This window comes from Lolium rigidum, chromosome 2 (assembly GCF_022539505.1).
Source record: "Lolium rigidum isolate FL_2022 chromosome 2, APGP_CSIRO_Lrig_0.1, whole genome shotgun sequence".
In the NCBI taxonomy this organism is placed as follows: Eukaryota; Viridiplantae; Streptophyta; class Magnoliopsida; order Poales; family Poaceae; genus Lolium; species Lolium rigidum.
This window is the reverse complement of record NC_061509.1, coordinates 130,362,688-130,371,762: the sequence shown is the minus strand read 5'-3', so window position 1 is coordinate 130,371,762 and position 9,075 is coordinate 130,362,688. Positions and strand designations below refer to the sequence as shown.

The 9,075-nt window shown below is 38.5% G+C and overlaps 1 protein-coding gene across 3 annotated transcripts; it reads right to left on the bottom strand.

The window, feature by feature from the left end:
- Positions 1-200: 200 nt before the first annotated feature.
- Positions 201-8,809, bottom strand: LOC124692354 (ribonuclease J). 3 transcript variants are annotated; one of them, XM_047225706.1, is made up of 18 exons: positions 8,662-8,809; positions 8,326-8,554; positions 7,893-8,016; positions 7,258-7,314; positions 6,950-7,141; positions 6,795-6,872; positions 6,358-6,540; positions 6,176-6,256; positions 4,441-4,506; positions 4,262-4,354; positions 3,551-3,676; positions 2,777-2,890; positions 2,270-2,365; positions 2,094-2,191; positions 1,517-1,932; positions 1,301-1,357; positions 909-1,189; positions 201-677 (listed from the first exon to the last, which is right to left on the bottom strand). In XM_047225706.1, the coding sequence occupies exons 1-18, from the start codon at positions 8,792-8,794 to the stop codon at positions 582-584; spliced, it is 2,520 nt and encodes an 839-aa protein (XP_047081662.1). In that variant the 5' UTR covers positions 8,795-8,809; the 3' UTR covers positions 201-581. The 3 variants fall into 3 exon arrangements, with proteins under 3 accessions (XP_047081662.1, XP_047081661.1, XP_047081663.1); XM_047225705.1 differs by having other exon boundaries at positions 909-1,357; XM_047225707.1 differs by lacking the exon at positions 8,662-8,809 and having other exon boundaries at positions 909-1,357; positions 7,907-8,016; positions 8,326-8,442.
- Positions 8,810-9,075: the final 266 nt, after the last annotated feature.

Here is a 9,075-nt window from a genome sequence, read left to right as displayed (position 1 = left end):
TGTCACCATGACAAAACTAAAAATAATTATTCTTCACGTGCAAATTTGAGAGGTCAATGGTCAGTCATCCAATTTGTAATTTTGCACATGACACGCATTCAGACTTGTTACTTTGTTACAACATGAAGCTTATGTTTGAACTTTTTCAAACTTCTTTAAATGCTTACGGATGGTTAATGCATTCTTAGTTTCACAGAAAATGATGTTCCAACAGAATTGACTAAATAATTGCTAAATCTAGTTGCTGATCATACATAAGCTAATACACCGTGGTGAATTGGTAAACCTAGTTTACATTACTATTCCAGGCATCTCATCCTTGTGCAATTGCAAAGAATGATGTACTTCCTCTGTCCAACAAAGGATGTCTCAACTTCATCTAAATTTGAATGTATCTAGACATGATTTGGTGTATAGATATATTCAAAGTTAGATAAAGTTAAGAAATCTTTTGTTAGACAGAGGGAGTAATACTCATTAATTCCTGGAAGGGCTGTAGATCTTGCCACTGATTCACAGGCTACCCTAAAATATCCTGGATCTCCCAGATTACTAGCGCTAAGCTGCTACGGATCTGTGTTTTATTTGGTTGCCATTTCCCCTTCACATGATAGAAAACGATCCATGGCTGAGAAATGTGGCCATGTCTTCATGCTTTCCTCATCCTTCTTGCTCTCCTGCCAAACGTAGAAAAACTTAAATACCTTTTCTACTGAAATGCGCAGAAATTGGCATATTTCAAGTAACAGTAGTAATGGTTGACACATGTCAGGGTGTTGCTTCTATGATGCAGATATAACCAAATAGACAGGGCATTCAGTTCAATTCAATTGGCAAGATTAAATTATGATATGTATAAAAAATAGAGCTTTGAGTTGATGTCATATCTCATGGGTTGGTGTACCCACCTCGTATTTCTGAACCAACGATGTCCACAGAGATTTGCACTGCGCCGGTGTACGAGTTATCCCCTGTTCCAACATGTTACCAGATATCTCTTCCCATAGGACCATTCTTCCTTTCACGGATTGGAATTTTTCATTCATTTCACCACGCAGCTGTATTAAGCTCTTGATTTCCTCAGGCTTCCACTTGTTCTTCCTTGAAAGTTTAGCTGGAGCAGGAGCTGAGGTGCTGGACTCCTTATCAACTATGCTGATCTTCCCGAGCTTTGGCTTGTTCCCTTGAGCTGAAGCATTGACAATTCTTGCAATTTTTACAGCTGTAGGAGATTTGAATGACTCCCAAAATTGATCCAGTGCTTTAGGCTTATGTAAATCTGAAGAGAAGAATGATTCACCATTGGAGCTAGTGGCTGCATCGTCGGGTGTTGTTCTCGTGACATCAGGGACGCTCTCTGAGTAACAAAGTAATGAGAGTGTCAGCACATCAAAATGCATAGAGTCAATCCACAAACCACATGACATACTGAAAACTGAACTAACAAATAGTGTCTAAAATTTCAGGGATACACATTTTCAAAGGTAACATTTAAGATGCTTGTTGCTAATCATACCTTCAGCCTCACGCTCTGGGTTCTCTGGTCGTGTTGTATCACCATCTTCAAGAGTACTACCTGGACTACTGTTCATATGCCTATTACCTGAGTAAGGCCCAGACTTCCCGGATGATTTATTTATCACCTCTTCTGTGAAACCTACTGTGGTGTTCTCCGAAGCAACTACAATGACGTCAGGTCTCTTTCCACTGTACTTCCTTACCATTTTCCTCAAGATTTCAGATACCATCCGCTCCATGTGACTAAGTGGGCAATTCAAAGGACAACTTGATAATGCAGCATGTGCAGCCTTGTAAAGTCCATCGAGTAGTCTCCCATTATCAAGCCATAGACATCGTGTTGTTATTTTAAATTTCCCTTTCAAGCCTGACTGTGGTGAATCAAGTTCTTTCTGAGGTCGGAAGATCTCCATGCTGCAAGTAACAAATGATATGTTAAGCAGTTTAGGCATACTTAATATCAGACAAGTTACAACAAACACTACATATAATGGCGAAGTCTTGAAAAATATGAAAAGGTTCCCTGATTAGAGACCAAAAAGGATACTTATGCTGAAGACTGTGTTAGAAATTACCTGACAAAAATAATGCCATCTGACGCAATCCTGAATCTCTCATCAATGCAGAGATCAGTCGACGTTCCAAAAGCTTTATCGCCATCACTATACATCAGCTACAATATCAAGTGCATCATGTTCAATTTCACAGCTGTTAGAGACAACAAAGATATCTTAGGAAATAAATGGTTCACCTTAAATTCCTGCTTCCCTAATGAAACAAACCCATTGGACAAAACCTTTCTGTTTCTTAGATGAGACACACCGAGCATCTCTCCATTTTTAATTACCTGCAACCAAAGTAAGCAATCTAAGATATCCTACCAAATGCTCCAACCAAATGCATTATGGAAATGCTAACAAAAAAATAGCATCCCGACCAGAGAATGGGAATATTTATATTAAGCAAAAACAAGTTCCTTTGTGGATAGTTTTAGTGCTAGCCTGGAAGATGAGCGCACTGCATTTCTAAGCTAGAAAGAGTAAGAAAACACAGCTATGATTAGTGTATGTTCTATTAAATAATAAGTAGACTTGTCTTGGTTCGTACAATTAATTTCTGATTATAATGGGTCCTTAGAAAGAGTTGACTACAAAAATACTACAGACTTAGAACCTTGAATGTGTTGTCTCCTTTAGCATATACATCCATAGCACTAAGATACCTTTAAGTGCTAAACAATGGAAAATAGATTCCTTACAGTAGTGTGCCTTATGCCAGTTGACCTTCCAAGCAATTCATGTTCTTTGAGAAATAGGAGTTCCCCATGAACAGGCAAGAAATGCTGCGGTTTAACAATCTGTAGGACTTCTTCCTGGAAAAAATAAATTAAAGGCATGTCACCTCATCTTATCTCAAGTTAAACCCACAATTCAGAATAGCATTCAACAGGGAGACCAACACCTAATTCTATTGCAACATACTCCCTACATTTCACAATGCACGGCTTTTTGATATGGACACAATCTCCAACATGCACCTTTGACCATTGTTTTTATATGTATATGTTACTAAAAATTATGAAAACGATATTGAACTACTCCCTCCGTTCCTAGATATAAGCTATATAGTTTTTTGAGAAAAAGTCCAGAATATAAGGTGTATTGCATTGCGCCAATTATATGTACAATATTTTTAGAAATTTGATTACGTTTTCTTATCTTATGCAAAGTTTCTATTAGCTCATGTTAATTGCCTAGGGTTAATCCCCTCCAAACATGATGTAATATTTCCGAAATTTGCATTCTTCAATTTCCGTGCCAGAAACTATATGGCTTATAATTAGGAACGGAGGGAGTATTTTTTATGAAAGATAGAGATTTTTTTGTTAATTCGCTGTCAAAGATAGAGAAGTTTGACTGCATGATTTAAAGAAAGTAGTGTAATTTGGAACGGAAGTGCTAATAAAATAAGTTGCCAGGACACAAAATCATATCAAAGAACAGAAATCAACACAGGAGAAGGAAAAAAATACCAGTTCATCATGATAGGCATGCCCAGAGGTGTGGAGGCCAGCATCTTTACCCATAATGATTTTGGGGCCAAGGTCGGTAAGACGATTCATCATTTTCATTACCCGAGATTCATTTCCAGGAATAACCTGTAATAGAAGTACATACATGATGTTATCTGGCAATGCTAAATTGCTAATGATCAAAGGAGAAACCAGGCTATCCAGTCATAAATACAAAAACAAAGGTAGTTATCACCAAATGATTTTCACGAACGCATTAGGCACCACTCAACGGATAGTTGTTAAAAGCATTTTATGTTTTATTATTAAGTTTCCACACATGGTGAGTTTCTGAGTTTGAAGTTTGACTGTTAATGTGTTGTGGTTTTCTTGCTACATAAGTATAATTGCTTCAGAATACAAACCGATGTTATCAAGTTTGTGTAACACAACCCACATATTATTGGATTAACTAGTCAATGGCCAAAGCTTGAGCTTGGACAATCGAACGACATCCTGTATCTCCTATCTCCACCTGAGAGTTCCAATTTTTTTCAGGAAATAAGAAACTATTGTTTAAAATAGTTGACAGCCTCAAGAATGTACACCGATGTGCCAGGTTGAACAAGCGTGGATAGCAAACATATGACTATCCCATCTTACTAATCTCAAAGGTTCTTTGAACAAGTCAACAGATACAAACGCAAGGAGATAATTCTACATGAGTGATACCTTAGCTGAATACAGAAGGACGTCCTCTTTGGATAGTTTAAGAGCGTGACTCCCCCCAAAAGATGCAAGATTCAGAGCCGCACGTGGCTCTGCCTGTACAAATTTGATACAGAGATGCAAGAATTATAAGAAGGTGAATGAGCAACTGATACTGAAGATCATTAGCTTGTAAGTCTTACTTGTGAACCTGTAGTAACAACTAAAAGATTTTTAGGGTCATAGGCATCCATGTCCTCTGCCTTAACCTGCAGAACAATTCTGAAATCAGGAAGACTATTTTGTGGCATCATCCCACATGATATCAAATTATCAACAGATTGTACAAAAAAGGGGAACATCATGTAGTAAATCCATACATTTATGTAGTAAAGGGAAACCATCATGAAGGAAAAAAACAACTAAACCGTAAAGCCAGTGCATTGCACATAATCATTAAGATGCCTAAGCAACATTATGAAAACATAGAGAGGATATATTTATTTACTGTCTGAGGGGAGCTGAAATTTAGCTCGCGTGTACCTATGCCCTCTATCACAGCCATGTATGATCATCGTGATAGGTGCACTGGACAGTAAGCATTTAATTTGTTTATCTAGCTTTGACTTCAGCTACCTAAGCAGTACAAGGTATAGGCACTACTTCTATACCTGCAACACGCCATTTGGTTCACCGTTCACGTGTGTCTCACCTCGTAAGTTGTTGCTAGGTTTTCCATTTCAGTTTGTACGCAAACTTAGGAAAAAGAAAAAAACAGTACACATGATTTAGCAAAAAAAACAGCACACATAATTTCGTAAATGGATTTTTCGTTCTAGAAAAGTAAATGTATGTACACGTTTGACTAACAGCTTCATTATAAAAACTCATTTTGGTTTTATGAAAATAGTATTGTTAGGTTTATCATAAAAGTATTCTTATGTGATGACACTTCCATACCATTACATATATGTATTAATACAAAATAGAAAAGTCAAAAATTGATGATCCACATGCACTTTAATGATATCAAGTATTTTGAAATAGAGATTGTACAATACATGAAAAGCTATTGTGTCAAAAGCTTTATTTTAACAAGGATGGAAATATAGTACATTTTACAGAAAGAGGAAATACAGTGAATATAAACTTATTTTCTCATTACAGCAGAAATATTCACAGGCACTGATGCATACCACTTCAGTCATATACAAAATACTTTTGATGGAGAGCACACTGGATTGTCGGTTCGTCGCATAGGAAAGAAACAAGATGCTGTCTGCTGCTACATGGAATGGCAGTACCAAGGCTAGGGATGATCACTGTTCATGTATTTTTAATGGCTGACACGTCTCCAACAGTTACACAAATCTCATGAAATGTGATGCTGGATGAAAGCCCCGTGTAGATAGTGTATGTGCACTGGAGCTCAGAAAAGCCACTCTTACTGTCTATTAAAGTCCGCACACTTAAGTTCGGTTAGAGGGAACCTGTAGGCTCTTTTAGGTTCACTTTACAAGTAGATACCGTTTGCTACTTTACCAGAACTCAGAAAAAAATGGTGCATAAACTTTTTTTGCCACTATGGAAAAGCAGCTGCTAACTGAGTTCTATTGATGGAAACAGAGTAAGATGGTCAAGGCAAACAGGAAGCTGTTCACTTGGGATTGGGAAGAACACAATCAAGCATCAAGCTACTTTAGGAGCTGCCAAAACTGTTGTAACTAGCATCCATATATATTTTCCTTTGTAACGTACAGTCACATTGAAGGTAAGTAGATAGCTCAATGCAGTTTGTTCTGACAACAAGAACCTCGTTTGCACATATCACCAAGACAGCAGAACGAGACAGTTCTGAAAAAAAAAAAAGAACATTCCCACCAATTGCTGTAGCAAAAATTGCGAAATATGAAAGTATTCTATTAAGTTGCTGCATACCAAGGTTGAAGGATCTAGTGGTGCCTTTCCATCCCTGAAAGCAGCCTCAAGGTATGTCCTGAGTGACATCCCCACAAATACCTGGTCCAGTTTATCAACACAACAAACTAGTAAGAAATACAAAAATGATGCCAATTGAACAGGGAGTGGTGTAGTTTGTTGAACCAAGACTCAAAGATTACCAGCCTTCGACCCGTTAAGTCTGCAGCAGCTTTGATGCTCCCGATGCGATGTATATTTGAAGCAAATTGTGTTGTAATTACTCTTCCTTTTGCTTCTGAAATATGACGCAGCAACGAACTAGCAACAACAGATTCACTGGTGGATCTTCCAGGGGATAGAATATTTGTTGAGTCGCTCATCATCTTGAGAAACAAATAAAAAGAAGTAACATACAATTAGGCACTTAGGCTGTGAAGAGCTTCTCATACTAATAAATAGGTGCGATCTGGGTCAAAACTTTTTCTTTAGTTTGTTTCTTATATTTACATGCAAGGATAGCAAATGTTTAGCTGCATAGATGTACCTCCACATGTTATAGGTGAAATCTATTTTCAACAACCTAAAGGATTAAAAAGAAACTAGAAAATATGCTAGTTAATATCATGGATAAACTTACCAGAGTAACACCTTCTTTAGAGAGCTCCTCCAATGCTTGCCGGTCAAATATTTTTCCATCCACTGGTGATTCATCAATCTTCAGTTGAAAATAGGTTAACCAAAAGCGCCTAATTAAATAACATAGAGTGTACAACTATTGCTGATATAACTTACTTTCCAGTCACCAGTATGGAAAATTGTGCCATCACCGCAGCGAAGCACTAACCCACAGCAATCTGGAATTGAGTGAGTTACACGGATAGGTTCCACTTCAAATGGTCCAGCCTGAAATCTATTTCTAACTCTAAAACTCTTTAGCCTGGATGAGAGGAAAATCCCAAACTCCTTCAAACGCTTTTTTATGAGCTGCCCAAATATGAATTAAGTTGTGTCATAACTTTTGAAGATTTGAAAGCAACTATACGAGTAATACTACATTCAGCAATGGAACATGCAAGTGGTGATAAAAAAATCGAGTTTACCTCCATAGTGAAAGATGATGCATAAATGGGTGTGCTCGAATCCAGTGCTGGGATAACCTATCACCAGCAAAGATGAAGGAAAGATGAGCATATTATAGTTTCAACTTTCAAAGATGGAATACAACAGGAAGCTGAGAAAAAGATCAGATATATGATACATATGAAGAGCTAACCACATGTCAAACATTGGCATAGTCGTGTATAATATAGGTGTCATGGACAAACCTTGCCAAGAGAAAGACTTAACGTATTCACTAAATAAAATTATACGACTTCTGGTCCAATTTATACATTTAAAGCTGAGATAAAACAAAATCGAGCTATGCCTTATGTGTACAGGGGAGAAGGTGCTGTACAACTAAACGAGCTACCTTTGAAGTTTGACCATTACTTAAGTAGATCAAATCATGAGCCCAAAAGTACATGCTACGTGTTACAACAACAATCAAACTGTACAGAAAAGGTTCTGGTAACTTATCGGCAGCACATATGAGTTACATTGTGCTACCTGAAATGATTTGTGCCTCATAAAGTGGTACAGGATTGTTAGTTTACATATCATCTAATTAAGTGAGCAACAGATAGCCAAGCAAGAATGATGAATGGTGTATGAGAGTAACAGAAGAATTATTTACCCAAGGCAACGCACCGATGTGATCTTCATGGCCATGTGTTATAATAACTGCTTCGATTTTGTGGCTCCATTTCTTGATGAATGTTGTGTCAGGGATAATCTTTTGCACACCAAACTCGTCGTAGCTGATATAATTTCAAACGAAAGTCACTTCAGCAAAATTTCAGCATGTGTGAACAGGAAAAGATTGATAATGAAAGTTCAACTCCTAGCCTCTGCACGAACTAAGGATGCAGTCAGTGAACAGGAAAATTATACAAGAATTTTATACTAATCTACATGGAGAAACTAAATCCTTATGCAGAAGTGTGATTTATATAACTTTCTAAAAATGTGGTACTCGGAAAATGTATATAAGGCATAGGCAAACAAATAAATAGTAGGTGGAAAACAAATATTGATTAGCAAGCTACAGCAATGAATGAAACACATACTCTGGGAACATAACCCCTGCATCAATCAGGATATAACGGTCGTAGTTTCCGACGAGCATGCAATTCATTCCGATTTCCCCAAGGCCGCCGATTGGGAGGACCCGGAGAGGCGGACCATCCAGGCCTTCGTAGAACTGCTCCATCTTTCGCTTGACTGAATCTTCCATGCTCTTAGTGGCACCCTCGGTTCTCCTGAACCTTCTACGGGGTATTCTAGATTCATGGGATCCTGCACAAGAACGAAGAAAACGCACATTGGTAGGCCAATCTGGGGTGAGAGGAAGACCAAACTTCGCCGACAGTGGGGTAGGGATTCAGAAACTTGTGACAGTTTACCTCTTCCGGATGGAGGAGCAGTTGCGACCGCGCAGCATGAGATGGAAGTGGACGCGGAGGTGGAGACGGAGGCGGAACGGCGGCGAGCCAGGCCGCAGGGGCATAGAGACGAGAGGGAGGCGAGCGCGACCATGGCAGCGGCGGCGGCGCAGAGGAGAGTGGAGGCCGCGAGCGAGCGGAAGGAGGGAACCAAGGGGATAACGGAGGAGCCACTGGTGGGCTTTGTATTTTCTGATTTTCACGAGAAGAGATTTTTTATTTTTTTATACTGTAGTTCCGTAGTGGAGTGGCAAAATACCAGGGGAAAATATCTCATCCACCTTTTTGTACAGACTCTTGTTAAATCTGCTCTTTAATTCCAAGGAAATAAAGATATTTGTCGTGAAAATATGTCCATCTCCGATGTTCCACAGA

What these genes read in the sequence shown, in the direction of transcription:
- LOC124692354 (XM_047225705.1), bottom strand. Translation starts at nt 8,794, where the DNA reads ATGGTCGCGCTCGCCTCCCTCTCGTCTCTATGCCCCTGCGGCCTGGCT. An exon ending in CATCATCTTTCACTATGGAG is followed by an intron (nt 7,142 to 7,257) that starts GTAAACTCGATT and finishes ATATTTGGGCAG; the next exon opens with CTCATAAAAAAGCGTTTGAA. An exon ending in TAGGGAAGCAGGAATTTAAG is followed by an intron (nt 2,192 to 2,269) that starts GTGAACCATTTA and finishes TTGATATTGTAG; the next exon opens with CTGATGTATAGTGATGGCGA.